This window comes from Misgurnus anguillicaudatus, chromosome 20 (assembly GCF_027580225.2).
Source record: "Misgurnus anguillicaudatus chromosome 20, ASM2758022v2, whole genome shotgun sequence".
Classification (NCBI taxonomy): domain Eukaryota; kingdom Metazoa; phylum Chordata; class Actinopteri; order Cypriniformes; family Cobitidae; genus Misgurnus; species Misgurnus anguillicaudatus.
This window is the reverse complement of record NC_073356.2, coordinates 2,848,317-2,868,725: the sequence shown is the minus strand read 5'-3', so window position 1 is coordinate 2,868,725 and position 20,409 is coordinate 2,848,317. Positions and strand designations below refer to the sequence as shown.

Sequence of the window (20,409 nt, the reverse complement as noted above, 5' to 3'; positions counted from 1 at the left end):
CCTCCTTTATCATGTGCATAAGTATTTGAGTCAATTTTTTTTCTTTCGAGAAAATAAAAATCAAGAAGAAAATAACTGACAACTAAAGTCACTAAAAAGTCTAAACTTTAAAGTCATTTTTCTTAGTTCTACACTGTGGCGAGTTAAGGTCTTTTGCCTTTGTAGGGCAGACTTGTTTGCCAAACATTAATTTTTTGCTATTTCCAGCCAAACATTCGGTGCATCCCTAGTACAACGATTAATCGCAACTAATTAAAAGTTTTTGTTTATATTATAAATGTGTTTGTGTGTATAATAAGTATTTATATATAAATTGTATATAAATACATATATACACATGGAAATAATTCTTAAATGTATACATGCATGTGTGTGCAAACGATTAGTTGCGAATATACCACGGGGCTGTTGAATGCTTGATTCTGATTGGCTGAGAAATGTTCCATGGGTTTGATTATTTTCGTGTAAACCGCGCAATCCATAATAAAACAGCCCGTCGTCAATTATTCCTTACTTAATCGCTTTGCAGCCCTAATACAGAACATGCTAAGAAAGTGAGCAAAAGATCACAATGTAATATATCACAGTTTAAATAAATATGCAATAAAAAATCCTAGTAATATTGTAGTATGACCCAGATTTGAAATCCCTGTTGAATCTCATCTCTATTTTTTTAAGCACATGTTTCTCTTCAAAGTGAACATATATCCATTATTGTTTGTTATTTGTTGTAAATGTAATTTAAAAGAATATCAACTCAACACAGTTTGACAATACATTGAAAGCATTGGAAAATGTAATGCATCATTGGCTGTGTGATACTGTGTGTTGGCCTTTAGTTATGCATGTCTTACACTTGGCTGAATTCATTTCAGTCGGCATATAATGGTTTTAGGGCAGCTGGTGTGTATCTGATGGTGCACTGAGGCTCTTTGTAATGGATTAGAGCCATAATCTGGGCCACGGCAGATTACAGTTACTTTTTGTGGGCTTGCCATTGTGCCATGTTACCATAGGACAAATAGACCTTAGAAAATGTATGGAGGGGGCTGAGCATGAGGACAGATAAAGTCAGCTCCAAGTGTAGCTCCATGGACTATAGTTCCCGCAAGAACCATAGGGATTACAGCTGGGAGCGTCGGCCCGTGACGGAAATAGATTGTTCTGGTAACTTATTAACTCTCTTTTTGCCATCCTTGCTTTGTGCCGGCTGTCATGTGAGCCTTCGGCTCACCCTGCTAGCACTGCAGAATCCTCAGCACGCGCTTGTCCTCGCAACTGCGACTAGAAGATCGGACAGACGGCGCTCACAGGCTCGGTCACATGCATTTAATTAACATCCGGGGAGATTCCTGTTTATGGGCAGCATGGAGGAACCCGTGGAGGAGTACGAGTCTCCGTTTAACTTCGAGCAGGGAGTAAACACCAGCTACCTCTACCTGTCACCCAAAGAAAATTTCTCTCCACCCGGTTCACCCGTAACATCGGTCAAAGGTAATGGTGTTTGTTCAGCTGCTGAGCGTGTGTGTTTAGGTGTGGACTGGAGTCTGTCTCAGGGACAGGGACATGTAATGTGACACATTGTGATAATGAAAGCGTGTGGGGTGATGTATCAGGTGCTGCTGTTGTTTTGAAGAAGGGCAGGTGTCAGGAGCAGACGCTGTGAGGGTGGGGGCATCACTGAGCTCTTATAAAGTTACAGTAAAATCACAAACACAAAGCGAATACAGAACAACGTGAAAGAAATGTACAGGACGCCTCAACTTAACTGACTATATACTGTTCATACCATAATTTTTTTTCAGAGGAGATCAGACAGTTGTAAATACTATACTCTTGTCTCATTCAGCGAGTTGTGGCATTGGTTATAGTCATGAATAGCATGTGAGTAATGTCATGTGAGGCAGTGCCGGCGCCAGCCGAGCGCTGATGAGGGGGCGTCTTAAATACCAGAGGGGGCGATCACACAAAATGCATTTAATTCCACAAGCTAGAAAATACATATAGCTTTGGTACGTCCCTTAAGCTTTAACGTGTTATAAACAAACATCTCTGGAATACAACCACAAAAACTACAGCTATAGTGAGCAACGTACATGATCTGAACACTTTTACTATATAAAACAACAAAAAAGCATAGCCTACCTAACGTTACTTAACAGCACAGCACTGCTAATTTGAAGTTCAGACCCAGCCAGAGGTAGTTTCTTTTTAATCCATTTCGAATGTCCATGGTGAAATTAGTTAATGCAATATAATACTTTGTGTTTGCTTTCCGTAGTGCAAATCATTTTCACGGAATGGTGGGGGACAGTGTTTGCAAATGGTTTCTAGCGCAAAAACGGTCCAAACGCAACATTTTATCTAAATTTTGGTTCAATTTGATCATTTAACGTAGTTGTTTTTAACTGCCACAAGTAAGTCACCATAAGCTAGCGAAACACCAGCAGATAGAGAACCACAATAGCAAAATGACAATAACTCGTTTACACATTTAGCTATGCTTTAGGATAGGCTAATTCAAATACCTGTTCGTTAATTATAAATTCAATGTCTGTTTTTTATCTATTAATATTAATACATGTATTTTACTTCTGATAAACAGGTGTGTGTGAGAGAGATGCTTACCTTTAACGTTAAATGCAGAACATGTTGGTTGTACTTTAACTTGCAAGGATGCTGAAGAACATAAACATCTCAACTTTTCAAAACTATGTACAGTCTGCTGAAGTTAATGCCAGAATTGACATGACAGCCGAACATTTGGTTCTGTGCATCTGAAATGCTCCGGTAATAATCCACGCCACGGCATTAATTGATGTGTGATAATCCGGAGTCCGGTTTGCAGAATTTGCAGTGCTATTTTCCATATATCCATTGCTACAGGGCAGGACCGGGTCACTCTCCCACTCCTTTCTGTAACTTTTGATATACTTTCGCACTTCGACATCTTGATTTCCCGCTGAGACTGAGAACGCGGGGTCATTGTCGACGTGGGTCAACCCGTCAACACAAAAGGCTTGTTCAACTCCATGCGGCGCTGCAAGAACCGACAGCCGGATGACGTCAAAGTACCGCGAGAACGATTCGAGAAATCATGCAAAGTGTAATTTTATCTCGCTCCCGCGGCGCTTTGACGTCATCGCCCCACAGCTCCAGCGGCGCCGCCTGAAGTGTAACAAGCCATGGAGTGGGCGTGTATTTATTAATGTCACGGTAGACAACAGAATACATGCACACTTTTTTTTTGTTTTGTTAAATAATTAGACTATTAAATTCACTTTAGGAAGACAATACACAAGGCAAATGTGATTTTTAAATAAAATTGTATCATTAAAATCCCATTCAACATTAATGGTGATATAAGGGGGCGGGAAAGTGCCGGTGAGGGGGCGACGCCCCCTCACGCCCCCTCGTGGCGCCGGCCCTGATGTGAGGTAATGTGTAAACAGCTCGACTGTTTCCTTTAAAATGGCTATCAGGTGACATTGTCAATATTGATTTCTCACAGTGAATGAATATGTACATCAATAGCATAAGTCTGCATTAGTGCATAACTCCACATTCACTTACAAACGATGTCTGTTTTTGGGATATCATGAGTTATATTTTACTAGACTTTGTGAAAGTTGACACTGAAAGATGAAAGCATTTTGATTAATATTAAATCAAATTAATTCCAATCTGTACTGAGTTCATTCTGGTATAAGTTATAATCCATACTCAGTCCAATTTAATGACTTTAAATAAATCATTTGATAGGAAATAGATGATGTGACTATATGGTAGTTGTGTATCAATCAATCAATCCTTAGTACTTTCTTCAGGTTGTTCGGATTTGTGTACGTGACCGTTTTAAGGGGACTTTAAAGCAGGGTTCTTCATCTCTATCTATCCACCCAGTGCCGGCGCCAGCCGAGCGCTGATGAGGGGGCGTCTTAAATACCAAAGGGGGCGATCACACAAAATGCATTTAATTCCCCAAGCTAGAAAATACATATAGCTTTGGTACGTCCCTTAAGCTTTAACGTGTTATAAACAAACATCTCTGTAATACAACCACAAAACTACAGCTATAGTGAGCAACGTACATGATCTGAACCTATGATCTGAACACTTTTAGTATATACAACAACAAAAAAGCATACATAACCTTACTTAAAGGGAAACTTCACCCATTTGCATTAAGCTTTGTACCGTTAGAACCCCAGTCATGTTTTTGAATGGTCGTGCACCATTCCCTCAGTTTCCCCTGAGAGGGGAGAAATACTGATTTCAGTGAGGCACTTCCTTCTTTCAATGATGTAAAAATCGTCATTTTGCGTCATTGAAAGAAGGAAATCCTGTATCTCTATTGAGTGTGAAAGACTACAGACACTCATTCCTCATTTTTCCAAGGTGGGGGCTATGGGTGGGACCCACTCGCGCTTCAGACCAATTACAGATAAGTGGGTGGGACTTACGAAAATATACGAACACAGACCGAACAAAAACGATCAGCCGCCATCTTTATGCTAAGCTAAGCTAAACAGAAGCTGTGGAGCGAGCCGTATTCATTTTACAATAACAGTGGAAGTTAATCAATATTACATGGAAGAGGGTGATTTTACAAGCGTGATGCTCTAATCCGCTGTTCATTGCACCTTTATGAGCCACAATACTGCAAAGAGCTGAGGCAGATGTAGGAACAGAAGCCCGAGGAGTAGGCCGGAGCCTGGGCGTCGGCTGGGTAGAGGAGCCCGGTGAAGAAGCAGCAACCATCAGCCTCTGCTGCGTAGAGAAGCTTGCCTGTTCTCTCGCTGTGTGGCTTCTTTATAACATTTCTGCATCAGATAAGGATATGGACGTTTGTTTGGTGAAGGTTTCTATGCAAGAGAGGAACTTTGCGCGCGTTTGGAACGTTTATTTCACGGACATGTTTCGGTTTACGAGCAGACGCGCTGCGGAGTATATAAGCTTGGACGGACTCGCGCCGTTTGCTTTCGGTTTAACATTTCTGGATCAGATAAGGATATGGACGTTTGTTTTGTGAATGTTTCTGGTCGCGTGCTTATTTCAAAGACGTGTTTCGGCTTACGAGCACAAGCTCCAAGAGCTGAGGCAGCGCGTCTGTGGAGATATTATGCAGGGGACGCGTTTGTGTGGAGGATGCAGGGATAAACGGACGTCTGACTAAAGTGAGTGTTAATATTTTCTTTGTTATACTAACGTGGCATTTATGTACACAATAGCATATCTGAGCGGGGTTTTATATGTCTATATTGTGAGAGCAGTGAGGCCAATAATAACACAAATGTAATTACAGTAAACAAGAGACAAAAAGAAAATTGGTAAAACTAAATAAACATTTAAAATGCATACACTTTTTTTAAGTACTTGGAAAGACATTTGTACTGCGGATCTGAAACCGCACGTTACTGTTTGAATAAGACTTTGCTACACACCAGGCCAGAGTGTTATTGTGTGTACCACAATGTAACATCACGTTTAAAAGTAAATCATGATTGGTGTCAGTCAGACACAGTGGTGGTGGCTATTTTCTTTGTTTTACTAACGTGGCATTTATGTACACAATATCATATCTGAGCCGTGTTCCGAGTAATGGGAGTGGCTTGCAGAGCTGTGCATTGTGGTGCATAGTGGCAGTTGTAGTTTTTCATACAAATGTGCTCTAAAGTCACATTTTGTCTTTTCTCTGTCAAATAGGCACAAAATTCTACATTTATGTTACATTTTGACTACAAATATGACTCACTTTCCATAAAGATTAATGTTCCTATCGGTGAAATGGCCCTTTAACAGCACAAAACTGCTCATTTGAAGTTCAGACCCAGAGGTAGTTTCTTTTTAATCCATTTCGACTGTCCATTGTGAAATTAGTTAATGCAATATAATACCCTGAAATTATGAAATGTTCGTACTTCGTGTTTGCTTTCCGTAGTGCAAATAATTTTTACGTAATGGTGGGGGACAGTGTTTGCAAATGGTTTCTAGCGCAAAAACGGTCCAAACGCAACATTTTATCAAAATTTTGGTTCAATTTGATCATTTAACATAGTTATTTTAACTGCCACAAGTAATGCACCATAAGCTAGCGATTAAACACCAGCAGATGGAGAACCACAATAGCAAAATGACAATAACTCGTTTACACATTTAGCTATGCTTTAGGATAGGCTAATTCAAATACCTATTCGTTAAATATAAATTCAATGTCTGTTTTTTTCTATTAATATTAATAATAATACACGTATTTTACTTCTGATAAACAGGTGTGTGTGAGAGAGAGATCGTATGCTGCTTACCTTTAACGTTAAATGCAGAACAATAATAGGTTGGTTGTACTTTAACTTGCAAGGATGCTGAATAAGATAAACATCTGAACTTTTCAAAACTATGTACAGTCTGGCTGAAGTTCATGGTGCCAGAATTGACATGACAGCCGTACTTTGGTTCTGTGCACCTGAAATGCTCCGATAATAATCCATGCCACGGCATTAATTGATGTGTGATAATCCGGAGTCCGGTTTGCAGAATTTCAGTGCTATTTTACATATATATCCATTGCTACAGGGCAGGCCCGGGTCACTCTCCCACTCCTTTCTGTAACTTTTGATATACTTTCGCACTTCGACATCTTGATTTCCCGCTGAGACTGAGAACGCGGGCTCATTGTCGACGTGCGTCAAGCCGTCAACACAAAAGGCTTGTGCAAATCCATGCGGCGTTGCAGGAACCGACAGCCGGATGGCGTCAAAGTACCGCGAGAACGATTCGAGAAATCATGCAAAGTGTAATTTCGTCTCGCTCTCGCGGCGCTTTGACGCCATCGCCTCACGGTTCTAGTGGCGCCGCTTGAAGTGTAACAAGCCATGGAGTGGGCGTGTGTTTATTAATGTCACGATAAAATACATGCACACTTGATTTTTTGGTTTTGTTTAATAATTAGACTTTAAAATTCACTTTAGGAAGACAATACACAAGGAAAATGTGATTTTTAAATAAAATATTATCATTAAAATAAAATCCCATTCAACATTATTGGTGGTCTGAGGGGGCGAGATAGTGCCGGTGTGGGGGCGACCCCCCCCCACGCCCCCTCGTGGCGCCGGCCCTGTATCCACCCCAGGGGTTTTGCCATTGCTTTATGGCTAGCTTTACATGACAACAATGTAATGAAAAAAGTTTTTTGCTGCAATGACCACACTGTCCAAACTAATCTGCGTTTACACAGATCCACAAATCCATTGTTTTACATATGCCAGGCCAGTAGATGATGTTACCTTATAAAGAAACACTACACACATACGAATTCTGCTACAGAGCAATAAATACATAAATGAGATGCTGGCAAATGATGTCAACTCAAGTGGATCACCTGCGACCCAAATGGCACACTCTGGACTTGTGGACTTCCTTAGAATCCAGACTTTGATGTCATTATGTAGTGCAGACCTTAGGGTCTAGTTGTATTTTGAATTAAGCGCCATGCCGGAATTAAGCGTTATGCCGGAAATAGGAAGAGAAGTTGCCCATCCGTCATCTGATTGCTCTTTCGCAAGGACTTCTGGGTTGGTAAAGTGCGTGGGGTCTGCAGCAGTGCGGGCTTCGCCGAAGACTGCATTACGGGTGCAAAGGGGGTGCTGATGAGCACACTTCAGAGCATAAAAACAACAGATGGGACACCCTACGGACTCGTAGACTAAGCAGGTGATTCTCACGAAAACTTGGTTTTAAAAATGTCAAGCATGAAAATGTAAAAATTGCTTAAATTTACTTTTTTTCCCACCAGACATTGAAAAACAAAGTCTGGAGTAAATGGGAACATTAATTTAAAAACTTTTACTTATCATTTAACACTTTTTGTAACATAATTTAAAAAATTAGTCCTAAAAAATCTCATTACCTCAACAGTCAGAAAACATCAACACTGACATATTTTCAAAATGACATGACAAACCTGAAAGAACATAATTTGGAGATTCTTCACATGCATTTAAAATCAAAGTACTATGATTCTATTAATTAAATTAACATTTAATAAGCATCTGTTGCGGTAATGATAATCAAAATGTCGTGTAAGCATTCTGACAAGACAATATTTCAAATTAACTGTAAAAAAATGATCTTACCTGGTAGCCATCTTGAAGTAACTGGTCCATGTGCTTGGTCACTCAAAATCAAACTTTATTAAAATTCTGTATGTGTGCTTAAACTGTTCTCAAAAAGTGTTGCGGAGGATGAGAACATCAGGCATGGACACATAATTTTCCTAATTTTTCTTCATTATTATTATACATCAATATTCAGTAAATATTTTTTCTGTCATCTAAAGTAGTCTAGCAAAACATCCATTTATTTTTTTCTTAATATTTTTGTGTTAATTTGATTAAATTACAACATGTTCAAACACAGCCGGACACATTGCGGTAATGAGAATTTCAGCAGAAAATGAGATAAAATTTACAATTATAAATTCTTATGTTGAAATCACACATTGTGCAAGTTAGAACACATTATTGTGTTAATTCTGATGCTTTTTAATGTTACTATATTACACATTTTAAAGCTAAAATCATTAGTGCCGTGGTGTTTCAATGGTTTCGTGAGAATCACCCAAGCGAGCACACGCAATTTAAGGCCACAAGACCGAAAGTCCACATGAAGTGTGCCATTTGGGACAAAGCATTCTTAGCAGCGCTAAGTGGAGGATAAAGACTCTGCTTAAAGGATAATTCCAGTATTTAACACTTTGAGTCTAATTTCTGGTTTGTTCTGGATGAACTACAGTGATGGACACTGAAATGTTGACAATGGGTCGTGTCTTGACTTTTAGAAGCGTCGTCTTCTGTGTGCTGTTTGTTTTTATTGTACTACTGTCTGTACAGCACTATGGTCAACGTAGTTGTTTTATTCAGTGCTTTATAAATACATTTGAATTTGAATCATTAACATTTACTCATGTACACTTACAAAGGAAATTTAAAATCGTGAATCGGACAATAGGTGCTCTTTAAGTGTAAATGCAAATATCGGATAAGAGTCGCTTTTAAAAGATGATGTATGCGGGTCAACATACAGGCAACAAATCAGAATTAGGCATCAAGGTTTGCAGTGTAAATCCAGCCTTAGACAAATGATAATGTAGATGTATTACTACAAGTGACCCTAGACTATAAAGTGCCAGTATTTTGTAAAGTTTTAATAAACTCAGTATGTTAAAGGTAATATTATTGTTTTGGTTATATTTGTGGTTGCCTGTAGACTGAATTGAGACATCCGCACGATGCCACCTTTATCACAGATTTACATTTTTGTAGTTTACACGGAGATGTGTTGTTATCAAAAACATGCGGGTGGAAAACCGCCAGCAAAAGTTAGCATTTTCGGGAACCCAAACAGCCATCATCGTGTAAATGAACCGTCAAACTGCATAAAAACTTTACAGTTAAAATAAAAAGTTGTGAACCCTGTTTTAAAACAAACCAAACACAGTAAATTTGTAGGTATGCAGCCAGCTACAGTACAACAGATCCACTTTCTTTTGTGATGGCAGGCAGAAGTACAGGTTCTTCTAGAAATACCAAACAAGAAGTTTATAAATGAGCAGCACACCTTCCTCAATATGTCATGTGATTGTAAATGGCATGCGTTTCTTCCTGAAAACTGAATGACGCTATCCTATTCTTCAAAAGTCACCTAATCTCATTCTAGAGGATTCCTCCCATACATTTAGTTGTTGGTAATTGAGCTGCTTGTGTTTACTTCATCAGATGTGTATAATAACTGCAGATTTTAGGTAGGTGTAAAATGAAATACATTAAATGAATAAAAGTGTCTGCCATGGATAAAGCTGATATTACTGAAGACATTGATCTCAGAGCTAACCCACAGAGTCATCATATCAGGTCATTCCTGTTAATGCAATAATAGCGATGGGATGCACAAAAACACAGATTTGTCTTTGAAGTCATCCATGGATGAGTGCAGTGCATCACAGGATCTCTCAGATGCTGACCGTCTGATGATCTTTTAGTTTGACAGAGCTGAATTTTTGCCCTTTCCTTCTGTCTTCATCTGTTTGAGTGATGCCGTCCATTATGTTGTTTTCCATGGCATGTCAATGGTACATTTCCCGGATAGCTGATAGCCGTAGGTGGGTGTCCATCATACCACAAATGTTTTTGAAGCTCTTTGATGCACGACTTTATCATGCTCTCTCTTTATCTTTATTTTCAGTCTTTCTTCTTACCCCTCTGGCCTCATGTCTGATGCTGCAGTCCATTACAAAGCCATTTTGCTTCTTGCCATCAGACTAACAGGGCTTATACTCTGAATTCATTTTAGTACTGATCTACTGTAGCTTAATGGTTAGTGCCAGTGCTAAGGTCATGGGTTTGATTCTCAGATAATCAATAGGACATTCAATACGCTTTGGATAAATGTATGCCAAATGTAAACTTGCAGCTTAGCAAAACTGTCAAAAATAAATACTATGTAGCATTTATGTTGCTCTACAAAACAAATGTTAAGAAGCCTTTAGATAAAAAAAGTTTTTTGAGCTCATACTAAGCTACAGTATTTCCATCCAAATTAACCGGTGGTCTATGTGTTTGTCTGTAGGTACTAAGAGGCAAGATTTTATCCCAGAAGTGGGTGAAGATGCGGTGAACACTGTGGAACCGACAGCATCCAGCACAGCCCTGAGTGAAGAAGAGCAGGCTGAACTACGCAATGAACTCGCTAAGGTTAAACATCCTTCAGTCTTCGTTTCTATCAACACTATTTCACTGTTGTCTGAATAGGAGAAGTTCAAGATCACATAACACACACAGTTTCTGCCAATTTCATGCTAATCTTGGTTAGCTATAGAGTAGTATTTCATCCTTCATATGTCCAAAGAGTTTTTCATTTTGTCAGATTTATAAAAGACAGAACAGCATTTCCGTTTTTTTTCCGCTAAAAGACGAAGGCATGCGGTGGGTGGATACTAATCCAACAGCTGTGACATCAATGTAAATAAAACTTATATAAAAACTTTTTTTATAATTATGGTTTATAGTAAGATATAGCCATACATATATGATCCATAACAGGATACTGAGCCGGTCATTGATCAACGGCAATGAGTACAGCAGGACGTCTTTATCTGGTAATTAATCCTTGTTTGTTTATCTGCTATTTTAATTTAAAAAATGTGACGTAATTCTTAATGTTGTAGGTGTTAATGTCATAAGTGCGGTACAATGCCAACTGTTTTTGCTGTTGTTTTCATTACATGCACCGATTGCAAACAAAACACGTAAGATTTTGATTTACTTACCACCTGTGGGTGCGACTCTTGAACGGGGTCTTTCAAAGTTAAGACGGCTCCATCACTCAGTTGTAAACAAGTGAAAATCCAGCTTCAAACTGAGCCTTGTTTGTGAACCAATCCTCTCAGAAATGCAGGGAACAAACATAAACCAATTCGCAATTACGTTACTGTCCGGGGAAAACAAACTGCATCCACTGTTGTCTTAAGAGACAGGGTTACTAAGAAAGCTGAACAAGGTTTTCTTCACCTTACATTCGAAAACACACTTCTTTTGTCAAACTATCTTGATATAAAACCTGTGACTTCTACTTGACGGAGCAACACTACTGTGCTTTCACGCTCTTATTCAGGGTTCACACCAGACACGGTAGAGGCGGAAAGTGTGAGTGATTTACATGTTAAGTCAATGCAAAGACGCGATTAGGCATCCTGCAGCACGTATGGTGCGTTTCGCGTTAATTGAGTGTTGCCGCGGGAAACATGCGAGTTGAAAAATCTGAACTTTGGCGGATTTCCGTGCCATGTTAACCAATCAGGACCTTGCTGTAGTAGTGACGTGATTACAGGAACCAAGCGGAGTCTCAGCAGAGTAGCAGAAGCCCCTCCCTTGACGTGAATTTCCGTGTGAATGTCTCGAATGACTAGGCTTTCACGCGCGAATGAAGCGAGTCAAATGTTCAAGCGTCCAACTACGCACATATAGCGCATTTTTGCCGCCTCTATCGTGGCTGGTGTGAATGCACCATTATTCTGATTGACGTGTGGGCGTGGTTTTCTGAGGGAAGTGCCCATAAAATAAATATGGGGTCAGTGATACGTAACGGGGTACCCATGTTCGAAAAAACTTTCCAAAACTTATAGGAAAGAGTAGGCGTGAGTTTGGCTCAGAAATATTCTGTCACATGCTCTACTGCTTTTTTGACACTTTGCATTTGTTTAGCATGAGGATAAAAACTCTTAAACTGTGTTAAAGAAACATGCCCACATTTTGGGAATTTAGCTTATTCACCGTATCCCCCAGAGTTAGATTAGTCCATAGATACCTTTCTCATCTCCGTGCATGCTGTAACTCGGTCTGACGCAGCCCCCGCTAGCTTAGCACAAAGACTGGAAGTGAATGGCTCCAGCTAGCATACTGCTCCCAATAAGTGACAAAATAACGAGAACAATTTCCTATTTATGTGTTGGGATTTGTATAGAAACACCGTGTACAAATAACAAGGTCATATGAGACCCTGCCATCTTTTAACAGTATACATACTGGGAACTATATTCTCAGAAGGCGAAGCACTGCTACTGGGCGGAGTGATTTGCACAACTCTGACTGAACTCTCTGCTCCTCGCCAGGGGCTTCTGTAAGCAAATCACTCCGCCCAGTAGCAGTGCTTCGATTTCTGAGAATATAGTTCCCAGTATGTACAGTCTTGTTCAAAATAATAGCAGTACAATGTGACTAACCAGTATAATCAAGGTTTTTAGTATATTTTTTATTGCTACGTGGCAAACAAGTTACCAGTAGGTTCAGTAGATTCTCAGAAAACAAACAAGACCCAGCATTCATGATATGCACGCTCTTAAGGCTGTGCAATGTGGCAATTAGTTGAAAGGGGTGTGTTCAAAAAAATAGCAGTGTCTACCTTTGACTGTACAAACTCAAAACTATTTTGTACAAACATTTTTTTTTCTGGGATTTAGCAATCCTGTGAATCACTAAACTAATATTTAGTTGTATGACCACAGTTTTTTAAAACTGCTTGACATCTGTGTGGCATGGAGTCAACCAACTTGTGGCACCTCTCAGCTGTTATTCCACTCCATGATTCTTTAACAACATTCCACAACTCATTCACATTTCTTGGTTTTACAGCATTTTTGATATCACCCCACAAGTTCTCAATTGGATTAAGGTCTAGAGATTGGGCTGGCCACTCCATAACATTAATTTTGTTGGTTTGGAACCAAGACTTTGACCCAAAACACACTAGTAAACAGGCATTGTCTTGTTGAAACAACCATTTCAAGGGCATGTCCTCTTCAGCATAGGGCAACATGACCTCTTCAATATTTTAACATATGCAAACGGATCCATGATCCCTGGTATGCGATAAATAGGCCCAACACCATAGTAGGAGAAACATGCCCATATCATGATGCTTGCACCTCCATGCTTCACTGTCTTCACTGTGTGCTGTGGCTTGAATTCAGAGTTTGGGGGTCGTCTCACAAACTGCCTGTGGCCCTTGGACCCAAAAAGAACAATTTTACTCTCATCAGTCCACAAAATGTTCCTCCATTTCTCTTTAGGCCAGTTGATATGTGTTCTTTGGCAAATTGTAACCTCTTCTGCACATGCCTTTTTTTTAACAGAGGGACTTTGCGGGGGATTCTTGAAAATAGATTAGCTTCACACAGACGTCTTCTAACTGTCACAGTACTTACAGGTAACTCCAGACTAGTGTTGTCAAAATTTTCGATATTTCGATAGATATCGATACTGAAATTTTAAAACGATTCCAATACTCGTGTCCCGCGGAATCGATACTCCGAGACGAGCTGCGAGTTGTTTTTTATGTAACTCTGCAAACACCAGCTGCACGCTCTCTCTCTCTCTCTCTCTCTCTCTCTCTCTCTCTCTCTCTCTCTCTCTCTCTCTCTCTCTCTCTCTCTCTCTCTCTCTATATCTTTCTTTTAAACGGCGCCGCACACACAGTGCACGTGAATACAGTCCTCCGCCTCCTCTCCTCGTCTCGTCCGCTCTGATTTAACAGTAGTACAAGAAAGCCAAGCAGTGTTGCTGTGTGGAGGTTTTTTCGGATGTGAGTCAAATAAACATGCGAACCCGAAGGACACAAGTGAAGTAAGCCAAATATGCGTTGCTACAGAGCCGCGTGCTAACGGCGCTAGCAAAGCACTGAAGGACCGACACGCCGACGAGAGATTGATAATCATCCCAAACTATTAATTCTAGACTTTCCAAATTGTTGTTGATATGCGTGTGGTCACGTTTTGCCAGTAATGATCCAAGTTAATACAATCGCCTCACAGTTATCAGACTTAGGAAATTAGACAGCATTTTAGCTGACAAGAAAATACTTTTACTGTGGTAAAAAGTAAATGAACCCAGATACTGTTGTGCTTTAAGTTCACAAAAACACATCATTTATTAACCCTCATGTCGTTCAGTGAGGTATATTTTCATATTTACACTATAATCTGTTTATCATATAAATGTTAATGTATTAACATTAACAAACAAAAAGCAATGCATTTGTTTAAGTACTTGTTTATCTTTTTTACTATGCTAATGCTCACTAGAGAAAAACTCAGATAATGCTGCTAAAATTATTCTTTTTTTACCTTGAATGCCATTGCTCTAATTTATTTTTTATATTGATATATTTTATATTTTGCTTAAAGGGATAGTTCGGCCAAAAACGATATTAAACCCATGATTTACTCACCCCCAAGCTGTCCGAGTTGCATATGTCCATCGTTTTTCAGACAAACACATTTTCGGATATTTTAGAAAATATTTTAGATATTTCTGTTCATTAAATGTAATGTTGCGGGGTCCAGGAATAGTCCACGACCTTCAAGTCCAAAAAAAGTACGTCCATCCTTCACAAATTAAATCCAAATGGCTCCAGGATGATAAACAAAGGTCTTCTGTGGGTAATCCGTGTGGTGTTGTTGTAGAAATATCCATATTTAAAATGTTATTAACTTTATAAACTAGCTTCCGGTAGCGCCGCCATCTTAGACTCAGGAGAGAGGATTAGCGTAGTGTACGCACTTTTCTTAGTGACGTATGACAAATTCGGAGGGCGGGGGCACCGAGCAGCAGCAGAGAAACTCTGTACGCTGCGTAAGCTCTCATCCTGAATGCGCATCACTCCAAAATGGCGGCGCTACCGGAAGCTAGTTTATAAAGTTAATAACATTTTAAATATGGATATTTCTACAACAACACCTCACGGATTACCCACAGAAGACCTTTGTTTATCATCCTGGAGCCGTTTGGATTTAATTTGTGAAAGATGGACGCACTTTTTTGGACTTGAAGGTCGTGGACTATTCCTGGACCCCGCAACATTACATTTAATGAACAGAAATATCTAAAATATTTTCTAAAATATCCGAAAATGTGTTTGTCTGAAAAACGATGGACATATGTAACTCGGACAGCTTGGGGGTGAGTAAATCATGGGTTTAATATCGTTTTTGGCCGAACTATCCCTTTAAATGTTTAATATATCTGCTGTTCATATATGTTAATTTGTTAGTGTGTTATATGATTAGAATGTTGTCCTGTTTTTAATATAAAGCACAGCAATGAGATTTGAGAGTGTTTCTCCCTTTTCAGAAAAAGTATCGAAAAAGTATCGGAATCGAAACCATTGACATAGTATCGGTATCGAACCAATAATTTTGGTATCGTGACAACACTACTCCAGACTGTCTTTGATCATCCTGGAGGTGATCATTGGCTGAGCCTTTGCCATTCTGGTTATTCTTCTATCCATTTTGATGGTTGTCTTCCGTTTTCTTCCACGTCTCTCTGGTTTTGCTCTCCATTTTAAGGCATTGGAGATCATTTTAGCTGAACAGCCTATCATTTTTTGCACCTCTTTATAGGTTTTCCCCTCTCCAATCAACTTTTTAATCAAAGTACGCTGTTCTTCTGAACAATGTCTTGAACGACCCATTTTCCTCAGCTTTCAAATGCATGTTCAACAAGTGTTGGCTTCATCCTTAAATAGGGGCCACCTGATTCACACCTGTTTCTTCACAAAATTGATGACCTCAGTGATTGAATGCCACACTGCTATTTTTTTGAACACACCCCTTTCAACTAATTCAACTAGTTGCCCGGTTGCACAGCCTTAAGAGCGTGCATATCATGAATGCTGGGTCTTGTTTGTTTTCTGAGAATCTACTGAACCTACTGGTAACTTGTTTGCCACAAAGCAATAAAAAATATACTAAAAACCTTGATTATTCTGGTTAGTCACATTGTACTGCTATTATTTTGAACAATACTGTATACTGTTAAAAGATGGCTGTGTCTCATATCACGTTGTTATTTGTACATGCTGTGACTATACATATCACAACACATAAATGGGAAAATTTCGCGTTGTTTTGTCGCTTGTTGGGAGCAGTGTGCTGGCTGGGGCTATTTACTTCCAGTCTTTGTGCTAAGCTAAGCTAGCGGGGGCTGCGTCGGACGGATTTGCAGCACGCACGGAGATGAGAGGGGTATGTATGGACTTGTCTGGCTCTGGGGGACACGGTGAGTGGGCTAGGTTCCCAAAATGTGGGCATGTTCTTTTAATATGTCAGAATGCATGAAATACTATTAAACCCCACCTTTAAAAGCCTAGGAAAATAAAAAATAACATCTGATCAGACTGCACAGTACAGCATTATGTTTCATATGTAATTATAATTTCTCTGATTTTTACACAGCTCTCGCTCTTAATGGTAATTTTTTTTTCTTTAAGGGATATTTCCATGTAAGCTGGAAAGGCATGTCTAGTTTAATATGATGGCTGTCTCTTTAAGACTCTGTTATATGAACAAAACATGAACTGCTGTTATATTTTATCCATGTTATCTATGTCAGGAGAATTTGTGTTTCCTGTTTCCCTCCAGGTGGAAGATGAGATCCAGACTCTTTCTCAGGTGTTGGAGGCCAAAGAGAAGCAGGTGGCAGAGCTCAAGCGGAAGCTGGGCATCAATCCACTCAATGAGCTCAAACAGAATCTGAGCAAGAGCTGGCATGAAGTCACCACCTCCACTGCGTACGTGCCCTCGCCCGTCTCGCTGTCTGCTCTGTTTGTTAAAGTCCCCCTGTACTCCTTTATTTTATCACTTCAAACTCATCTGTGAGCAACATTATAGCATATGTAAAAGTTGTTTTCCTGTCACAGTCATTTCTTAATTTAAATTAACTCTACACCCTTGCCTCATTTAGTAGACATGGATCTATGAATATGCTAATTAGTCCCCGCCTCTACTCAATCGCACCACCTTGGACCATAGATATATATGTAAATAGATGCTACATTCTGCACTTTCAGACACATAATTGCTAAGTCTGGTTTCACACAATGCATACATGAACTATCTATGACTTGAACTACTGATCCACTCGTTTAAGTGTGTTGATTTTATTGGTTACATGTTTAAAACTATTTCAAACCAATTTGAGACTGTCTTTGGAAATCTTCGATTATATGGATAAAACATTCAGCAGTAGTGTTGAATTATGCATTTGCCTGGTATCGTTAAGCATATTAAAAACACCACAAACACATATAAACAATAAAAAATTGATTTTCACCACAGGGGAACTTTATCACTTCTACTATGCATTCATAACTGCAACCTCTCGCCGTTTGTCTGAATCACATTGCAGAAATGTAGTTGTTAGGATTCCTGCTTTTCTTTCTAGCACCAGAATGATCAGATCTTGTGTAACTGTGATGTTGTGTTGTCGGTGATGTTTTCTCCAGTAATTTGTCTCCTGTCTGTGCTTGAGCAGGTATAAGAAGACTTCAGAAACCCTGTCTCAAGTGGGTCAAAAGGCGACGACAGCGTTTTCCAGCGTGGGCTCAGCCATCACCAGAAAGCTGGAGGACGTTAGGTGAGAGGTTCGGTACTTGTCCGACATCTGATCCTTCGGTTTCACAACCTTACCTGACTAACAGTGTCTATTTTAAATCACTTTACATATTCACATGGCAGCAGAAAACTGTTTGGAGTAATAAATGCTGTCATCCACATACAGTTTAGTTACAAGAAAATGACAACAGCATTCAGTCATGGAGGCGACTACATAACGGTGTAACAGCTGAATTCTGTAAACAAGATTTAAGTGTCACAACTGTTAGTACATGCGATTGCCAATTATAAACAATGTGTGAACCTAACCATGTTAATCTTCAGCACTTATATAACACTGCCGATTTGCACAAGTTTAAATTTTGCACCCAGAAAAGACAGAGCCACAATGAAATTAGGGATGTGCACGACTAGTTGGATATTGTGTGATTTGTGACCCCATTTTTCATGAGCTTAACTCAAACATCTAAGACATTTTCTATGTACACAAAAAGCCTTTTTTCTCTCAAATATTGTTCACAAATCTGTCTAAATCTGTGTTAGTGAGCACTTCTTCTTTGCTGAGAGGTGTTGCATATAAAGATGCTGATTATTGCACAGGTGTGCCTTAGGCTGGCCACAATAAAAGGCCACTCTAAAATGTGCAGTTTTACTGTATTGGGGGTCCAAACCCAGTCAGTATATGGTGTGACCACCATTTGCCTCACGTCTAATCTCGCATAGAGTTGATCAGGTTGTTGATTGTGGCCTGTGGAATGTTGGTCCACTCCTCTTCAATGGCTGTGTCAAGTTTCTGGATCTTGTAACGGTATATCTGTGCATTCAAAATGCAACTGTGTTCGTAGTCCATAACATACGCCTGCCCACACCTCTCCTTAGTGCCAGACGGCATCAGATGTGAGCATTTGCCCACTCAAGTTGGTGAACTGCAGTCAGGCCGAGACCCCGATGAGGACGGCGAGCATGCAGATGAGCTTCCCCGAGACGCTTTCTGACAGTTTGTGGTTATGCAAACTGATTGCTGTTGCAGCAGCTGTCCGGGTGTCTGGTCTCAGACGATCTTGGAGGTGAAGTACTGTAAGTACTGTGTCAGTCAGAAGACGTCTGATTGAAGCTAAGCTGTTTGCAAGAAGCCCCAACAAAGCAGCATTGTTGAAATAAAGTCACGTGCAGAATCACATCAACACATACACTGTCACAAAGAAACCTAGAGGAACATTTTGTGGCCTGATGAGACTAAAATTTTTATTTTGGGGTCTAGTGGTTATCGACAGAACTTCAGGTGACCCCCCGGTATGCTGTAAAGACAGTTGATGATGAGCAAAAATCATGATATTGGGATGTTTTTCACACTACCGTGTTGGGCCTATTTATCATATACAAAGGTTTTCCTATTATAAGTAAAGTGAGTGAGTGAAATGACGTATTTGCCAATGTATGGTAACCCATACTTGGAATGTGACCTCTGCATTTAACCCATCCAGTGAATACACACGCACTACAAGGCTCATGGGCACCACAGTCGCAACCCGCCAGTCATGAGCCTCAAACCGGCAACTCTCGGGTTATAAGCCCAACAGCTGCCCCTATGGAAGTCAATGGTTACAATCAGCTGTGTGCTGACAATCATTTTTCAAAATATCTTGTTTTGTGTTCTTTAGAAAAAAGAAATACAGGTTTAGATCAACATGAGAATAAGTAAATGAGTGAAATATCCCTTTAAAGTCGCCATGAAGTGGAAGTATTGTCTTATTTTCCCCGTGGTGACCATAGACTGAGAGAAAAGGTAGACGTAGTGTCCGTGACGTCACCCATAGGTTTCTGAATATCGTTTTTGAAGCTTAAAGTAGGCGGTGTCTTCCGTCGCCATCTTGGCCGCGTCACCGCGAACATGGGTAAAGAGGCGGGACGTGGGTGAAGCTGAGGTAAATGGTTGCTGAAACCACGCCCACCTAGCTCAATGTCAGTGACAGCAGTGACTGTTCACCCGTCACTCAAGCGGCCACGCCCTTAATTATGCAGAACTTTAAGGCTTAATATAATTTAAACAGATGAGTTGCAAAAAATTCACAGGGCAAAATTAGCTATACAACACTTTTTGTACCAGGCTGTAAACATTATTTTCTACTGTAAAGTTGGCCATTTTTAACATGGAGGTCTATTGGAATTGACTCCCTTTTGGATCCTGCCTCTAGCGGCCAGTCAATGAATTGCAGTTTAAATTACTTCCATATTGGCTTCATCAGAGAGATCGGAAGGTTGCCCCTCGGTGGTGACATATATCCCCCGTGAATGAAACGGCTTTTGAAATGAATAAAGGTAGGGCGGGACTTGAATCAGTCTATTGATAACTGATTGGATTGTTCGAAGTTGGGTCATGTTGCTATTTGCTAATCTCTGCGGACCCCACCCACCCGCCATACCATATGACCGGAAGTAAAGAGAGATCAGGTGTGTTTGACTTC

At 39.9% G+C, this 20,409-nt stretch overlaps 1 protein-coding gene across 4 annotated transcripts in view; it reads left to right on the top strand.

The window, feature by feature from the left end:
- The window catches only part of tpd52 (tumor protein D52), a 42,275-nt gene that overhangs the window by 18,112 nt on the left and 3,754 nt on the right, over positions 1 to 20,409 (top strand). The window contains exons 1-4 of one of the 4 annotated variants that reach the window (XM_055218925.2): positions 1,105 to 1,494; positions 10,624 to 10,748; positions 16,973 to 17,121; positions 17,865 to 17,966. In XM_055218925.2, coding sequence (XP_055074900.2) covers positions 1,359 to 1,494; positions 10,624 to 10,748; positions 16,973 to 17,121; positions 17,865 to 17,966 — 512 coding nt within the window. In that variant the 5' untranslated portion in view covers positions 1,105 to 1,358. Of the gene's footprint in view, positions 1 to 1,104; positions 1,495 to 10,623; positions 10,749 to 16,972; positions 17,122 to 17,864; positions 17,967 to 20,409 lie in introns of those variants that run through there. The other 3 variants (XM_055218926.2, XM_055218927.2, XM_055218928.2) reach the window with 3 other exon arrangements.